General features: G+C 44.6%; 1 protein-coding gene across 2 annotated transcripts in view; it reads right to left on the reverse strand.

The window, feature by feature from the left end:
* Nucleotides 1-17,603, reverse strand: part of KLHL4 (kelch like family member 4) — a 54,120-nt gene that overhangs the window by 14,884 nt on the left and 21,633 nt on the right. Inside the window, exons 3-8 of one of the 2 annotated variants that reach the window (XM_054996409.1) lie at nucleotides 14,149-14,164; nucleotides 12,982-13,126; nucleotides 11,541-11,677; nucleotides 9,089-9,285; nucleotides 2,586-2,798; nucleotides 443-629 (exon numbers count right to left, since the gene is read on the reverse strand). In XM_054996409.1, the coding sequence (XP_054852384.1) occupies nucleotides 443-629; nucleotides 2,586-2,798; nucleotides 9,089-9,285; nucleotides 11,541-11,677; nucleotides 12,982-13,126; nucleotides 14,149-14,164 (895 nt within the window). Of the gene's footprint in view, nucleotides 1-442; nucleotides 630-2,585; nucleotides 2,799-9,088; nucleotides 9,286-11,540; nucleotides 11,678-12,981; nucleotides 13,159-14,148; nucleotides 14,165-17,603 lie in introns of both variants that reach the window. The other variant, XM_054996408.1, reaches the window with a different exon arrangement.

Here is a 17,603-nt window from a genome sequence, read left to right on the forward strand (position 1 = left end):
AACATCACCATGTCATGGAATGCATTAGGATTCACCTGAAACTCTATAGTTTTACCAGCTGGAAGTGATGTAGCGGTATCAGGGATATTGATTAAGTAATGGCAACCCTATTTTAAGCCTACCCATGGTGCACCAATATCTAGCTAAGGCTGGAATCCTATGCACGTTTACTTGGAAGGAAGCCCCATTGAATTCTGTGAGATCAAGGGCCACGTTACAGTTTTTTTAACATGTTGTAGAATATGGATTCCGCTGATCTAACTTGGGGGTTTTCTGTACAACTTTATTGCATTAGTCCTTGTTTTCACACATTCTCTTGAACCATTAGTTTTCACTTTGCATTTTCCTCATTTTTTCTGGTTCTTTTGGGCCTTCTACTATAAAGGCAAACAATTTTTGATTTTTTTTAAAAAAAGATTGAGATTGGATGAAGTGGGATCACCTTTGGTAGCATCCATGCCCCCTACAGCATAAAGTGAACCAACGGTGGATTTCCTCGGCTTGGTACGAGGGCTCTGCATCATAGACCGCCTTTCTGGTAGGAGGTGATACTTCATTGCTTCCATAAGAAGTTTCTGGCACTCCAGGTCATCAGTAAACATGGGGCTGTTTTCTAGATCTGCTAGTAGCTGGGTCACAAAAAGAGCCAAAATAATTGTTGTAATAATCAGAAGCTTATTCCTTCTTCCCTTCCCCTTTGTATGGCTAGAACTCTTGACACCCTCCAAGTTCAAATCCCAGTTATGATAATAATAACAACAACAACTTTTGATTTATATACTGCCTTTCAGGATGACTTAACACCCACTCAGAGCGGTTTACAAAGTATGTTATTATTATCCCCACAACAAAACAGGTAGATGGGGATGAGAGAGCTCCTAGAAGCTGTGACTGACCCAAGGTCACCCAGTGGCTTCAAGTGGAGGAGTGGCGAATCAAACCCGGTTCTCCAGATTAGAGTCCTGTGCTCTTAACCACTACACCAAACTGGCCTTATGAAACTCACTGGGTGACCTTCTGTCAGTCACTCTCTTAGCCTTCCTGAAGGATTGTTGAGAGGATAAAAATTGATGGAGGGAACCCTGTGCATGTTGCCCTGAGTTCCATGGGGGAAAGGCAGGATAAAAATGAGACAATAAAGTAGTGTTTGCTTGTCAGACTGTCACATGCTGCATTGGCATCAGTTTCCAAAATTTGGTCCACTTCTCGGCCCCTGAATCTTATTTTTATCAATCTATCAATTACATTTTTATCCCACCCTTCTTCACAAGAGCTCAAGGCAACACATATGCGTCTCCCCCTTTTTTTTTTCTCCCAACAACCCTGTGAGGTAAGCCAGGCTGAGAGTGACTAACCTAAAGTCACCTACTGGGGATGTGTTTCCCTACATTTTCCCCACCATCTGGTACATTGGTAATATCTGGATGTGGGGGAATTTGTTAATGTAGCTAATGTAGACATCCTGATTAGACATGGGCACGAACCCAAAAAAATTAATGATCCAGAGGATTGTGGTTCGGTGCAGACCACGATCCCGAATTCCCGAACAGCAACGAACATCTCCCATTCCTGAACCAAACCGTGGATCGTGGATCATGGAGGCAAAAGCAGAGGGGCACCCCGCTGTTCCCTTCCCAGCGATACAGGAACGGTGGCTGATGCCTGCGGCCGCCGGGCCTGGCAGGCACGGGGAGGAGGCGGGGGGTCTTGCCACTCGCTGGCAGCACCCCCCATGTGCCCACCCACCAGGCCAAAGTGGAGCGCCTTGGTATTCCCACCGAGGGCAGGAATGTGGTTGAGGCTGGCGGCAGCCGAGCCTGGTGGGCTTCCATTGGGGTTTCCAGGACGACAGAAGGAGGGCAAACAGAGCTCAGGCATTCCCCTGGCTCCATTGCCAGGGGAATGCTGGCGCCTGAGTGTCTGGATTCCCAAACCAAGCCCGAACACCATGATCCAGGCCTCTTCCAACCACTGGATCGTTGGCCGGGGATGATCACGATCCGCCGGGTCGCGATCGCAAGATCGCCATTTTCGTGGGTTTTTGACATTCGTAATGTGGTTCATGCCCTTCTCTAATCCTGATCCCTACCAGCAAGGGAGATACTGGCACAGGGAAGTACCATGAAGTTCATGTCACCATCTAGGTACCAAAGCAATATGGTGGTATAACATGGAGGAGCTGCTTCAGTACCATGTCAAATTGGGCCTTTTCTTCTTCAGTCAACCCAAACATCTTTCCCCCCTTTGTCCACCTCCCACCCAGAAGCCAGAACATGTTATTTCATAAATTGGGGTCCCTATCTTTCTTTAAGCAAGAAGGTACAGTTGCATTGGACTGGTTGCCACTTTAAAACAAGGTATATCTTTCCACCAAGCTACAGGGATAGAGAGTTGTGCCTCACCCTTCAGCTGTGGAGAATCATGGTGGAAATTCAACAATGCAGGTTGTTATGTTACTTCAATTTCTCTCTTTTTGCCTGTAAGCCCTTCCTTAAGACCCACTTCTTTAACCAAACCTTCCTTGGGATATCCCACCTTTCCCATACTCAGAATGTTTCACCCACGTAGCTGATGTTGTGGCCCACCTGTGGGGAGAGCAAGGGCAGCCTGATATAGGAGAGAAGCATCCCAAGCTCTCGCTGCCTGCTTTGCAAGTCATGCCTAACCCACATCATTAATGCCTTGAATATGGCTTCTTCATCTGGAACATTGATGTCATCACTGGACAGAAGTTTAGCAATTTCGCTGGCTGGCAGCAAGAGAAATTCCTGATTCTTTATTACTTCGATGAAATGTTCCTAAGCAAGGGAGGAAAAATAAATTTATGCATTTGCATAAATTTAAATTTTAAAAATTAATTTAAAAAAATTAAAATAAATATAGTGCTAAAATAAACTTTCTCCTTTGGCTTAAATTGTCATATTTACAGGTGTATTGTGTCACATGTGCTTTATTAAGATGAGTAGCACATGCGCTTTATTAACAGCCAAGGGTATTTAATGGATTGTGTATTAGTTTTAGGACATGGTCTTTTCACATATTTATTTGAACTTAATGGTATCATAGGACTTCTTTCTAAGTAACAACTAACCTAGAAGAAACTAGCCCAACTATAAATGATGCAGTATGGCTTCTATCCATGGTCCCCATGCATGCATGGTTCTGCTCTATGTACCTCCAATCTATTTAAACAGAGGGCAAATCCAGGAACAAAAAGGAAAACCTATAGAAATGTTTCTTCTAGTATGACACTTGTGCAGAAATTCAAAAGCACCTGTGTGCATAGGTAAAAGAGACTGAGCCTGCTGATCTCACCTAAGAGGCACCTTCATTTAGCCAAATGTCTACAAAAAGCCCGATGCATGAGTGTGTTATCCATGCATAGGCTTTTCCATGCAAACATTGCTAAAAACAAAGCCCCGGGCATGTGTAAATTTGTACACACACAGGGCTCGCTACAGATGTTTGAACAAACAGACACCGAAGAATTTATTTGCCATGTGCTGTTATAGCGCTATAGTTGGGTATGTTCTTAGGATGCACTCTCAATTCCTGCTGGACAATATTAAAGTATTCCCAGTGTAGCCACCACTCTGTGTGAACTGAGTCAAAGAACACTCCTCTGTCCCATCCCAAAATATATGGGAAGGTGCAGTGGTTCCTTAGAAGAAACCCTGAGCCCGAGCTGCACTCTCAGACGTTGAAAAGTTTCAAAAACTGCTGTTCTAATAAAAACAGATGAGGAAAGTGCTTGTGGGGACTCCATCTCCTCAAAGATTTTAAACAATAGAGATGTTCCTCTGTGAGTTTTTTTCTTGGTCTCCTGCTGAGGTTCATTTTCATCCTTCCAATCTTTTCTGGCTCCATGTTCTTCTGTTCCAGCAAAAGATTTATGGGTCGGGGCAAAAGACTGTAACATTTAAAGCTTCGTACAAGTGATCAATATTGATGGATCACTCAAATATTCCACATTATGCCAACTTCTCTACTTACAAAGAGGGATTAGTGTAGTCTTGTAAAAAGAAATTTCCAGTGGTTGTTAGATTAACTAAATAATAAGGTCCAAAGGGGATGGAATCTGGTAGATCTGTGACCATATCTTCCCACCATCTGTTAAAAGTGTGGCCTGGATCCAGATCGGGTCCATGCAGGGATGGGGAAGGGAGGTTTACACTTTCAATCTTTGTGCAGATTCACCTTTTGAAATCCTACTCAAACACTATTATCCTAAGAAATAAAGAAAGATGGGCAAAAAGTGGACCCCATCTTTGTTTTCTTTCCAGACTAATAGGAGGGATGGTGGGGGAGAGTAGTGCTGTCTGGTCAAAAGGTAAAAGTGTGTGTGGGGGGGTATCCCCCTGCATAGCCCTGTTCCTCACAGCCAAACTAGACATTATTTCTTTTACAAGTTCATCAAGGAGCCAACCTGTGCTCTGCACAGTCACACAACAGCTCCTGGGAATGGCTTCTATTAAAAAAGGATCGCACAAATAGGTTTGGAAAGCTGCCATTGAGGGAGGGAGGGTTCCTGCCTTTCCACCAAGACTTTTCTTCCATACAGAAACAGTGCAGAGGGAAGATGTTTCCGCATTTCTGCACATGTAGGTATTATGTGCACTTGCAGCAGCAAAAATGGTTTAGCTGTCGTCGTCGTCATCCCCGCACTATATTTGCACAAGGGGAAAAAGCTGAGGGGAAGGCAGGAGCCTTCCCTCCCCTGATGGTAGCTTTCTGGACCCCTTTGTGCTCTCCTTTTTTAATAAAATCATTCCCTGAAGCTGCTGTCTGACTGTGTGGAGCATGGGTTGACTCCATGGCAAACTCGTAAAAGTAGTAACATCTAGTTTGACTGACACCTGAAATTTCGCTTTAAAGATACCAGGAAAGCCATGATCGCAATCTCATCTAGAGTGACTCCTGGCAATAGATTTTGTAATTTTCTTCAGTCTCTCTGCTTTCTGAGGGCCAAGCTACACATGACGAATGACACTTGAACGGCAAGTGGATTTAGTGGAGGGCAAGTGAACAGGGAGAAATACACTTGCTGTTCAAGTGTCATTTGTCATGTGTAGCTTGGCCCTCAGAGTGTCTCTAACAAGACATGGGGAAACTTAAGTGACTTAGGGCCAAGCTACAAGTGACGAATGACACTTGAACGGCAAGTGTATTTCTCCCTGTTCACTTGCCCTCCACTCAATCCACTTGCCGTTCAAGTGTCATTCGTCACTTGTAGCTTGGCCCTTTCTTTGTGGTCTTATATTCAAGTGTACTCTGTCTCCCTAGCAGTGCATGTGTATCCACAATAGGAGAACAAGTGTAAGATCTTTCACTTGAACATTCCTGTGTAAGATGTCTTGTGTAGAGAGATTCTCAGTGGAGTTCTTTTTTAAGTATGTTTCTTGAAAGGGAGATGTTGGCTTCCCTCCTTATGTACTTCCTGCCCTTTGTAATTTTTCAGAAAATAGGAAGACTGGACAGTCGTTGTGGATTCCCAAAATAGAATAAGCTGTTGATGGGAAACAATTTCATCTGTGGAAGCAAGATTACCCAGGCAGGAAACTGTAAATAGTTGACATCAATAACAGCAAAGGTAAAATAATAGGAAGTTTTTCTTGATGTACTGTGGGGATGGAGAGAATCTGAGCTAGCTAGTTTTAGTTGAAGAAGTGAGGAGGTTCCTTGAACCCCCAGCCGGAAGGAAGAGACAGACACAGGCTTGGAATAAAGGGCCGTTTATTAAATGACCATAAACGTAATGCACAGCAAGAGCTAACTAAATGGTACAAGTCAAGCCCTGGGGTCATACCACTGACCACCGCCTTGCCTGTCTGGGCGAGCCCCCCTGCCCCGGGTATAGGCCATCCCATGAATGGCTGGAACCCAGCAGCCAGGCCTAGGATCCCCCCTCAAGCACCCTTTACGCCCCAGCCATCTAGCATGAGGTTGGGCCTTGCTCCTGGGGATCCCCTCAGGCGCCTGCCCTCCTAGCAAGGAGCCGTCAAAAGCATCCCGCCGTCCTGGCAGACCCTGCACCCCACGCATGGGGAAATGCCAGAGGGGCTCACCAGCCCGCACCCTATTCCCAAAATCTCCTGCCAACTATTAACTAAACAGGACAACCCAATAATGACTCAACCACTGCCATTAGTGCAAGGTAGGCGAAAAACCCTCCTTCCCAACAGCCAATCAGGGAAAAAGGGGAAAAATTCCTACCTGGCTCTGGACACAGCAGCCGGCTAGTCCCGCACTAACACAGGGTGAGGTGGGTGGGCCGAGCACTCAAAAAGACTGGGGCTGGGAACGGGTGGAGCAGCCAGTAACAGCTCCTGGCTCTGCCCCCCCCAGCAAAGCCCCGTATGCCCGGGAAGGGAGACTGTCTCCTTTCCTCCGGGCGGGGCTTCAAAGGACGGCTCCCAGCTTGAGCGGCATTCAGCCGCGCTGGGAGAGCCGCATTATGTCTGTTGTCATTTGTATCTCAAACCCTCATATTAATCAAGGTGCATCTCTTAGGGCCAAGCTACAAGTGACGATTGACACTTGAACGGCAAATGGATTGAGTGGAGGGCAAGTGAACAGGGAGAAATACATTTGCCGTTCAAGTGTCATTCGTCACTTGTAGCTTGGCCCTTAGTATATTCCCACATGCTAGTTAAGTTCTTTGGACAGCCTTCTCCTTATGGTACTCTCTTAAGACTGTGCATAGATTATGGGCTTTTTCTGTGGCGGCCTTTGGAATGGCCTTCTGGGCTGGGTAGCTATATTTAGGAATGAATGAATGTTAACCAGATGAGACACTGGGAGATCTGTGATCAGATCTTCCCAGCTTTTTCTGAAGGTAAAGTTCATAGCCCACCCCATTACATTTTCTCTATAAGTAATTGTGTTGGGGCTCCATAACCTTTTGAGAGGTGAAAGCCCCTACATTATAACCCGAGCTTTGTTTAGATCCGAACCTGAATTTGGTCAGTCACTTATTAGTAGATGTGATTTTGGTGTGTCAAATATCATTATTTAAAAAGAACATTCTCTTCATTAGCTTCCTAGATGTCTTGGCCTGTACACCATTTTGGTTTCAGCTGCCTCAACTGTGCACATCTCCATAGCAGTTTCCATTCACATTCAGGCCTCAAGCCACTGTGCCCTTTTTATGCATCTGAAGAGGCACAAAGTGGTTCTATTAAAACTTCACTTCTGAAATATTTATGCCTTGATTTAGTTTCACAGCAAGCTTCCTTTTCTCATCTGACAGCCTGATTATTCTCCTCTCTGCTTTGAATTAGCGACGGATTAATATCTGAGCAAGGCAGCTCCATGAGGGCATTCTAACGCTCTAAATATCTTTTATTCCTTATATTCCACAGATCCCCCCCACACGCGCATCACACCCTGGCCCCTTCCTCCCTATTTTTCTTCCATTCTGAAAGCAGCACTGCAATTTCCTTGTTGCCAAAGGCGTATGAAATCCAGCAAAAACAAATGGGTGCCCTCTTTCCTTTGACTGCAATCTTAGTGAAGTTTGAAAGGGGATTTTTTTTACTGTTGTTTGTGCTATCGCCTTGAAACGGGGGGGGGGGGGGGACATCCAATTGCCCTTTGAAAAGAGGACAAGGAAAGCAGCACGCATGAATGTTTTAAATTGGTGCAGCTAATCGATTATCTTAGTCAGAGATTAAAAAGTCTTCCAATTAAATGAAGTCAGGCAGATGGGCTCACGCTCCTCATCTATCACAGAGGACACAGCAGGATTTCAGAACTTGAACACATGAGCAAACATCCCAAATGATAAGTTGCTGGAAGTACTATTTTGGGCAGGGAGGGTATTCAAATGTTTGGTACTTTCTGACATAAAATACTTAAATGTACATGAGGATCTGAATTCTCTCTCTCTGTCTTGGGGGAGGGGCTTAAATTACAGGGAGAAGGTTAGTCTTGAAGCCTTTTTTTTATCCCCCTCCCCTAGGATCTGAATTGGTGTAATCCATCCACAGATTCATTACCAGACACTTCCATTCGTGCATTTCAGCTCAGTTCTGCCTTTATGCCAAATCTCCTGCTAGAGTAGAAAATAGTGGTGGTTGAGGACCAAACGAGACAATATGCTGGGCAAGCTATCATTGACTCTTCCTAAGCTTTACTTTTATTTTCTTATAGTTAAAAGTAGTTGCAGCAGGGCCCAAGTTGGGACTATAATGACAGGGAAAGCAGTGTTATAACCCTTTCCGCAAATCTAGCTAAATTCTGCTGTCATCTATGAGTGCAGTTGTAAATGGCTGCTCTGCTTGTCTTTTAGACATTTGCACTTTCCTGGTTTACAATTTTTTCTCTCTAACTCATATATACATATCTGTCAACCGATTCCATGCATCTGATGGAGTAGGCTCTGAAAGCTTGTGCCACAATGAATCTGTCAATCTTTACAGTGCCACCAGAGCAGAGTTATTTTGGATAATTCACATTTGCAGTTCCAAAGAAACAAGGAACAAACAATAGCAACATGTTTTTAACAGTGAGAGGTTTTTATGTATGCACATAGCCCACAAGAAATTTCAGGTATTCCTGGAACTAGGGTTACCAATCCCTTGGTGGGAACACACAATCCCCCCATCACCACTCACCTGGCTGGCAGGGGGGAAAGGTGCGGGAATGGGCCTCTCAGATGCACTCCCAAGGCAACACAACAATGTCACTTCCAGGGAGTGATGTCATCGCGCCATCCCAAGAGCACTCCTGCGCTTTGCAGCAGGCCAATTTGGGCTCCGAACAGAACCGAATCAGCCCACTGCATAATGACATTGCCCAGAAGTGAGTGCCAGGTACCCACCGTCCCACCAGGAGGGTAAGGGGACCACGTAAACCTTCTTGGAACAGAGACCTCATGCTGAGATAGTTGATCCAATGGTCTCATTTAGTATAGAGCAACTTCTTCTCATCAATATTAATTCATACTAACAATACAGTCAGCTCTTTTGTCACCAGTTTTGTCACCAGCATATCCTCTCGTCCCTGTCTTTTACAATACCCACTCCCAAATTCCTATCTAATTTCCATCACATAATGATTGACAGGAATCCTGTTTTTTTGTTCTCACCATGGTATACATATGTGCCACTCGCAAGAGCTCAGGGCATCCCTGAGCATCTCCAAAGGACCGGATCCCTAAGCAGTTTGAAGGGTGAAGCTGTTTCATGAGAAAGTTGCAACAAACGTCAATCACTTGTGACAGTTGGAGGAGGCAGGCGGCAGCCAACAAACTCTCAATGGTGTCTTCTTTGAGTTCCAAGACACCTGCTCAATTGAAAAATAAAACATAAGCTTGCCAAAAAATCATTTATGTGAAAAACCTGTGAGAAATCATTGTTTTGAGTGAGGTGCATATATCTTAATAGTGTTGTTGGGAAATAATTTAAAATGTGGAATTGGCCTGGTTTTTTTAAATCGTTTTCCACTATCACCAACCTGTTTCCTGTAAGAGCATTCCCTCTTCCCAACCATTGGTTGGGCTGCTGTGAAGTCAGACAAGGCTCACAAATATTGGAGATGCTCAACAGATTCTGTGAGGTGACAGAAAGACCTGTTTAACTAGGGGGACATCATAACATAACATTTGATTTATACACCACCCTTCAGGACTAGGGGTGTGTGCTTCGGGTTTCTGATTTGGGAAAATACCTGAATCAGACTCAATTCACAAAGATTCAGGATTTCCAAAAGGGCCCCAGCATACCAGGGCCATTTCGGGAACCCTGAATCAAAGATTCCTGAAGCTATTTGTGTAGCTTCGGGAAGCTTCAGGTCAAGGGGCTGAAATGTCCCTCTCCATGCCCCTGTGCAGCAGAAGGGAGAGGGACATTTAAACTGCCCATCAGCTGTTTGTCAGGGGTTTCCTGACAATCTGCTGAGTGCAGCCTGCCGGGGTTTAAATTTTCCTCTCCCATTTCACCCTCGACTCAGCTGCTTGTCAGGAGTTTCCCTGACAAGCAGCTGAGTGCAGCCTCCCAGGGTTTAAATTTCCCTTTCTGTGCTGCTGCGCAGCGGCATGAAGGGGGACATTAAACCCCCCAATTCAGCCGCTTATCAGGGGTTTCCCTGACACACGGCTGAGTGTGTCATTCTTCCCTTCAAACTCTCCCCTCCTTCCTCCAGCCAGCTGGAAAGGGGGAGAGTTTGAAGGGGAAAAGGTTCCCTGGGCCACTTGTAAGCAGCACGGGGAAACTTCTTCCCTTCAAACTCTCCCCCCCCTTCCTCCAGCCAGCTAGAAAGAGCCCTTCCATGCTTCATCTGGGTGCGGGGGTTTCCCCAGGACCCAGATGGAGTTTAAAGGGCCCGCCACAAACCTCGCTAAGCAGCTGATCTGCTTGGTGGGGTTTGAACTCCCCCCCCCCAGCTTATTTCGCCCAATTGGAGGGGAAGGAGGGGTTCCCTCCTCCCCCTCCCATCGGGCGAAATAAGGGGGGGATAGTTTGTCGGTGTGCTCTGAATCTTTACAAAAGATTCCTGAAGCAGCTTGCAACTTCGGGAATCCCTTATTTCCAACTCTTTTTTTCTGCTTCTGTTTGCTGGTTGTTGTTGTTTTGCACACCCCTATTCAGGACAACTTAACGCCCACTCAGAGTGGTTTACAAAGTGTGTTGTTATTATCCTCATGGCAATCACTCTGTGAGGTGGGTGGGGCCGAGAGAGCTCTGAGAGAGCTGTGACTGACCCAATGTCACCCAGCTGGCCAAAAACCTTTCATAAGATCTATGGAGGTGAAGGGCTCTATCCAAAGACAGAAAATGTGGTGGTATCCATGCTGAATGGCTTTACATCAGGACACAAGTAGCTGGGGAAGAGAGGTCATTTAATTTAGAGGGAAATTTCCCAGTAGGCCACTGCCCTATGGGACCACTGGTGTCCAGAACCAAGCAGAGCCAAGCCCTGGCACCTCTTCCAAAGCCTCAGGGGCTGCTTGGCCTGGACCCCAAATCGGCAAGCACAGGTGACGTCAGCTCACCAACAGTCTCCTCCTGCACTACTTCCAGTTTGGGGGAATGATACAGTGGGTTAGCAAGTTCCCTAATGCCCATTGGAAAGTGGGAAAGCAGGGGAGGAGAAGAGCTGGTAGTTCATCTCTCCATTGAGATTGCAAGAAAACAATTGCAAAGTTGCTCTCCCCCAGTGATCCCATGCAGCTCGGTCTTTAGAAACTGTCTTTGAAAAGCTCTTCCCATCCCTGCATACCTGAGCTAGGGACATAACACTGTTTTCAACTACAGTTCCCAGCTAAAATGGCATCCCTGACATGTTAAAAAACACATATCTGGCATCACTTGTAGCTTAGTTCTGAGAGGAAGAGCAATGTGTTATTGGAAAGAAGTGTGTTTAGAAACTGGAGGGACACTAGTTAAAAAACCAAGGTGTGGAGGAGGGAACTAGAGGTGGGGACGTTGTATATAATTTCCTTCAGAACTCTGGATGTAGATCTCTAGCATTCAAATCTGGCCGATGTGCAAGTTGTCTACAATCTAAGGCATTCTGTGCTTATTTTTAACATGACTTACCCGTATAGGCATAGTGCACTAGGGCTTGCAATGCGTCAGGATCCACACCTTCCATTTTGATTTCCTCTTGCTTTGCTTCACGGACATCGTTGGTAAACATTGCAGCAAAATAGTCCGACACAGCGCTCAGAACTAACCTGGAAAACAAAGTATTTTGTGAAAATCTCTGTTGTCCCCTGATCTCAATGGAAGCATCAGCCTTGAGTGGTTGAGTATTTTTCTCTATTTCTTTTTTTAATGATACACCGTGCACCTGAAATAACATTGTTTTGGCTTACAACAACAATGTTACGCACATGTGCAGTCAAGAGAGAAAAAAATGTAATTTAATATTCTCCTCTAGAGCGGCTTTGCTTTTCACTCTTACAGGCTGGCATATGGAATCTTTCTCTTGTGAGTGGTTGATGTATATGTTTCTCGAAGCAGGAGACCGGGGTGATTTTGCATACTCAGTTTACTATAGATTGGTTAATCACTCTCAAGAGTTTGTTATGTCACCAGTTTATCCAGCCTAAGGTGGAAAGCTCTAGGGCTGGTTCATGCATTCATGTACATGCATTTGTGGAGCTAACAGTGCTAGTCCCCAGGTCAAATCTCACCCTATTACCACAACTACTTGGGGGGGGTGGAGATTTGAGGGCAATTCTTCCAGAAATATGCCATGCTCAAACCTCCCAGCTTTTTTTTACAAAAATAAGTATCTAGACCTTTTCATGTGGATGCATAACATATAGATAGATTTTTCTCTGAATTGCCTGGGAAGGAATGGGCAGGAGGCGGCTGCTAAAGGCTCTCGAGTTGAGTTAATCGGTTTCTAGGGGTGTCCCTCGCCCCCTTTTTCTTCCCTGTTTTTAATTTAATTCTGACCAAGATCATTCTCATCTATTCTCTATGTCCCATGACTTTTTTTCTCTCTGAATCTTATATTGATATTGTTTTTAATTTCTATTATCTTTCCTGTCCACAGTGACAACACAGAAAATCAGCCAGAAAAGGGCTCCATTGTGGCTGAGGAAAATGGTGCAGGGGAGAGGCTGAAGCTGAACTGGGGTCCAGGAGTGCTTGGAATGTTACTTCCCAGACGTCATGTAAGTCAGATCAGGAATCCTCAGCCCAATTGTGGCAGGCATAGCATGCAGTTTGGCCCGGAGTCTTTTGCCCACAACATCTCTTGAGAGAAGAATGTAGATACACTAATTAAATCAGGCAAGGACACAGAATAGGGTCAGAAACAAATCACTTTTCTCTGCGTAACTGATGTTGTGCCATATTGCAGATATATCCCTTCTTTTAAGAGTCGGACCCAATATAACTAAAATGGTCATTCCTTTTCCTGTCATTCTGTGCATGATTTTCATCCCTCCTATCCAAAGGAAGGAAAGGGGAGGCAGCCAAGAGGTTCCTGAGATGCAGAAGGAGAAAGTGAAGCTGGAGGATTTACCTGTGAGCAGGAATCTTGTGATCTCCAGCAATCAGGAGAACGTCACAGAGTTGCTTCTGCTGGAGATAATTCTCCATCTTGCGGAATGTCTGCTCTGCATGATTTGCAGAGTGGAAATATTCATCTGATCCATTGTTGTTTTCTCCTGAAGGAGGGGAGACGCTGCTTATTGATATCCTGTTGGAGAATAGGGAAGAAACGGAATCATTACATGGTAACTGTCCTCTGCAAATGTACAGCCAAAGCAGGGGGAGGGGAGAAGAGCAGATTAATTACATTAATTTGACTTAAAACTTTCCCCCCCCCCTGTTTTTACTTTGAGCCACACTCTCAGATGTCTGCCAAATAACACTTCATTCTGCCATTTACAACTAGCAGATAATATTCTCATGCAAAATTATTTACTCAGAGCAGGGAAAACAATAGAAAAGTCATAAAGATTTGGCAATGGAATTTGTTCATTCTAAATTCACTAGAGTGCATGCCCAAATGTGGTTTTACAGGGTAACCTTAAACACAGTTACCCCCTTACACAATTTTAAGTCCTTCAACTTCAGTGCACATAGAAGAATGTAACTCAGCTTAAGGTTGCACTTCCAGGCACACAGACTCAGCTGGGTCCTCCTCTCCTCCTTGCTGATGGTAAGTTTAGCATCTGTTCCTCTGTTTTGGGAGGACTCAAAGGCCCTCCTCCATTTTTTTTTTATGTTTGTAGATATTTCTGCAAACCTGGAAGGGGAGTTCCCCCAAGTTTGTAGAAATATATGGTTTCCTTCTACATAGCCCCAATCCACAGGTTTAAGTATCCACATATGGGACCATGTTGAGAATCAGATGCAAATGTGTATAGGTATCAAGGGACGGGTGCTGAATCAGGGCTAGTGATACACCTATGCTAAAGGAGAAGGCAGTCCCACTGCAGTACGGAAATGACCCTCCATATGCAACCTAAAAGGATTTACTCTCGTCGCCTGGGAACATGTAACTCCTTCACTCTCCCGCCCCAATTTTCAGTCAAAATGAGTTATCCTCAGAGCCAGCAGCTAACCAAGCATTTGGCGGAAACTCATTATATGCTTCGGAATGCCCATACATTTCAAACAGAAGCACCGACTATGCAGCTGCATTAGAAGATAAATATGGGAGACAAGAGCTCAAAAATGGAACTATTAGGTAAATAGCACTTCAAATCGCTGGCGTTGCATTTCGGGCTGAAGATGACAGCCTGTGAGTGCTGAAATTACTGCTGAGGACAGAAACGTCCTGGAGGCAGCCATTGTTGGGGGGGGGGGGTTCCTCTTTAATCCTGTTGATGTGATTGTTTTAAAAATGGGTCAGAAATAAAGACTCAGCACGAGCTTGCCCATTTCAGTAAAATCTACTTTGTATCCCCCCTCCCTATACCGTGTCTTGCCACAAAATTTTACAGCATGATCATTAGTTTGCTTTTATCCAAAAACCACTGCAAGCCTTTTTTTTTGCCACCTCCTCTTATTTCCACTTCCATTGCCTTCTTGCCAGGCTTTCCCCATGCCTTCTTTTTCCTAACTGTCAAGGCAGAGGTTTTTTTTCTTCTCCTCCTTAAGACCTGGACCATTTTCACACTACTCACCTTCAATTGGAACACCGTGGAACATTGCGAACAAAACCCGGAAGATAGCATTTTCTCGCATGAGTTTTGCGCCATGTCACACAAAACTTGCACAAGAAAACGCTATCTTCCGCGTTTTTTCCGCAACGTACCATGGCGTTCCGATTGAAGGTGAGTAGTGTGGAAATGGCCCTGTTCTACACATGCAGCCACATCAGGGGTTAGAATACCAGGCTACTTCAGACTGTAAGTGGGAAGAGCCATTTCTGAATGCTCCTGTATGTGTGTGTTTCTTTCTAAAAAGTTATTAAAACACAAGAAGATCCTTGCTGGATTAGTCGAGTGGTCCATCTAGTCCAGCATTCTGTTTCACACAGTGGCCAACCAGTTGAGCTGTTGAGCCAAGAAACAGGACGTACAGACCTAAGGCTTCCTGCTTCCTGCTAGTTAACCCTAATGCAATCCACTCTCTGATATGATAGTTTTCTGGTTGCAGGATTTTTTTTACATAAGGCAGCATTAAAAAAAACTGCATTATTTACCTGAAGTCTGAAGTAGCTGAGTACCTTTTTTTCCTAATTCTTCTACATGTAGAAAACAGGCTTCTATCCCTTAACATCACTTTTCACAAAATCTGTTAGGAATCACTTTAACCTCTGTCTGCCCACCCACCCGTTCCCCCATTGATACTGAGATCATTCCTAATCTGCTGGTTTTCAGACTGTGTTCAAGGAAACCTTGGACTTCAGATAAGCAACGATCAATGAGCTTCTCTGAGAGTTGGTCCTCCAGTACGAGTCTTCTCATGCAGTGTACAGCCACAGAGGAGAACTGGACATGCTCTAAAGCTTGCTCTTGAAGTCAGCCATGTGGCTTAACTGACTGGCACTTGCCCTACCTTAGTGGAACATTGCATCCTACAACACTTGCTAGACTGTCATGCAACACGGTAAATTCTATGTGTCAAGTGAAAAGGGTTGTCGGAAGGTAACATATCTATCCTTTTTCCCACCATGCAAAAACTTTAAGCCTTGAACCATATATTTATAAAATCACCAACAGTGTCAGAGCTGCCAACTAAAGCAAATAATCCAAATTCACCAAAAACAGCTCTCAAGCAGGCCCATATCATTTCCACATTCTTTACAAGGTTTGGCTTTTGTAGTAATAAGAACGGCTAGTGGTTTTCTGCATTTTGCCATCATTGTTTTCTGATCCATTCTGAGATGGGCACGATCCGCCTTAAGATCGAAAATAACCCACGATAATGGCGATCGTGCGATTGTGACCCGGCGGATTGTGATCGGCCATGGCCAACAATCCAGCTATCGGGAGGGGCCTGGATCGGGGCGTCCGGGCTTGGATCGGGGATCCAGACACTCAGGCACCAGAGGAATGCCTGAGCTCTGTTGGCCTCCTTCTGTCGCCCTGGAAACCCGAATGGAAGCCCAGCTTGCCTTGATCAGCAGGGCTTCCTTCCAACCACGGAGCAGCAAAGCAGTCACAAGTTGCGAGAAGACACCTAAGGGTGGGAGGGGGAAGGGGGTGTTCTGTAGCCATGGGCACTCCAATCTCATCCCTGCAAACCCTGATAGGCAGCTCTGACAGCCAAACACAGATGGCCAAACACAAACACAGATGCCGCCGGCATCACCCACCATTCCTGTATCGCTGGGAACAGCGCAGCACCCCTCCGCTTTTGCCTCCACGATCCACAATCCAAGGATCGGGAACAGGAGATGCTCGGTGCGGGTCGTTAATGCGGGATCGGCGCTGGCACCGATCCACAATCATCTTGATAGTTAATTTTTTTGGATCATGCCCATCTCTACTCACTACATCAAACATGAAACACAACATCAAACAGTATGTCTCAGCGAGGATCTGTGGACCCAGAACCAAGAGTGTTTAAATGGGATAAGTGAATTAATCTATATGAACAGATCATATCCTTGTATGAATTGGTCTGGAAGAAGGATCAGGCCCTTCACAATCACCAACATGGACTAGAATTTTCTCTTGGTCTGCAAACATTATTGGAAGTTTGTGCTGTCATCTCTTTAGCAACATAAAATAGCTTCATTTTCATAATATGCTTATGAACCTTCCAGAGACTTTTTGCTGCCCACTGATGGAAACAGATGGACTTTGGTCTTTTCTAACAGGGCTTTTCTTGTGGGCACCATTTAACCATTCTGATTATGAGCACATAAGACAAGAAAGGCGTAATAAAGGCAATTTTTAGAAAGTGAAATGAGCACATATCGCTTTTCTTGTGGGCACCATTTAACCATTCTGATTATGAGCACATAAGACAAGAAAGGCGTAATAAAGGCAATTTTTAGAAAGTGAAATGAGCACATATTGTTTAAAAATATATATAGGGTTTTTCAAAAATTGGAGTTTCTTTATCAGCTTTAGCTAAAAACTGACTGATTCTCCCTTCTTGTAAAACATTTCTGATGTTTATAAAAATGTCCTCTGCAGATTATATTGATGTGTCCCAATATAACGGGAAGCTCATGTAACTTTAATGGGCAACTCATACGATAAAGACTGTGAAAAATCATTTTCATTTATCATCATTTGGTTGTTTTTATGAGTTTGGGAGGAAAATGAGCTGTTCTGCCTTTTCTAGGTCTCTTGCTATATGTTTTCATGGTTCAGAAAACAGCAAACTTGTTTATATTTATGAAGGAGAAATATCGAGAGACTTAAACCAGAGAAGCAAATTCATTGCAATATGTAGTTAGGGACCACCAAAATCCAAGGATAACATTTCCTCTTTTTGCTATCATACGGAAACATTAAGACCTGAAGCATATTCAGTGTTCATTATTCTGTCTTAATGCTTTATTGTTATTAGATTTCTTACAAGTTCCCTGTATTATAACAGTTAAAATGGGTACCAAAAACGCACTACTGGGGGATGAGGGATGGTAATATCTGTTTATATGGATTTATACAGGTCGAGCAGATGGGAAGCAAGCATGTGAGCATGTGCACACACTCACATGGTGCTATTCTCAAA

Source organism: Eublepharis macularius, chromosome 13, assembly GCF_028583425.1.
Source record: "Eublepharis macularius isolate TG4126 chromosome 13, MPM_Emac_v1.0, whole genome shotgun sequence".
NCBI lineage: Eukaryota > Metazoa > Chordata > Lepidosauria > Squamata > Eublepharidae > Eublepharis > Eublepharis macularius.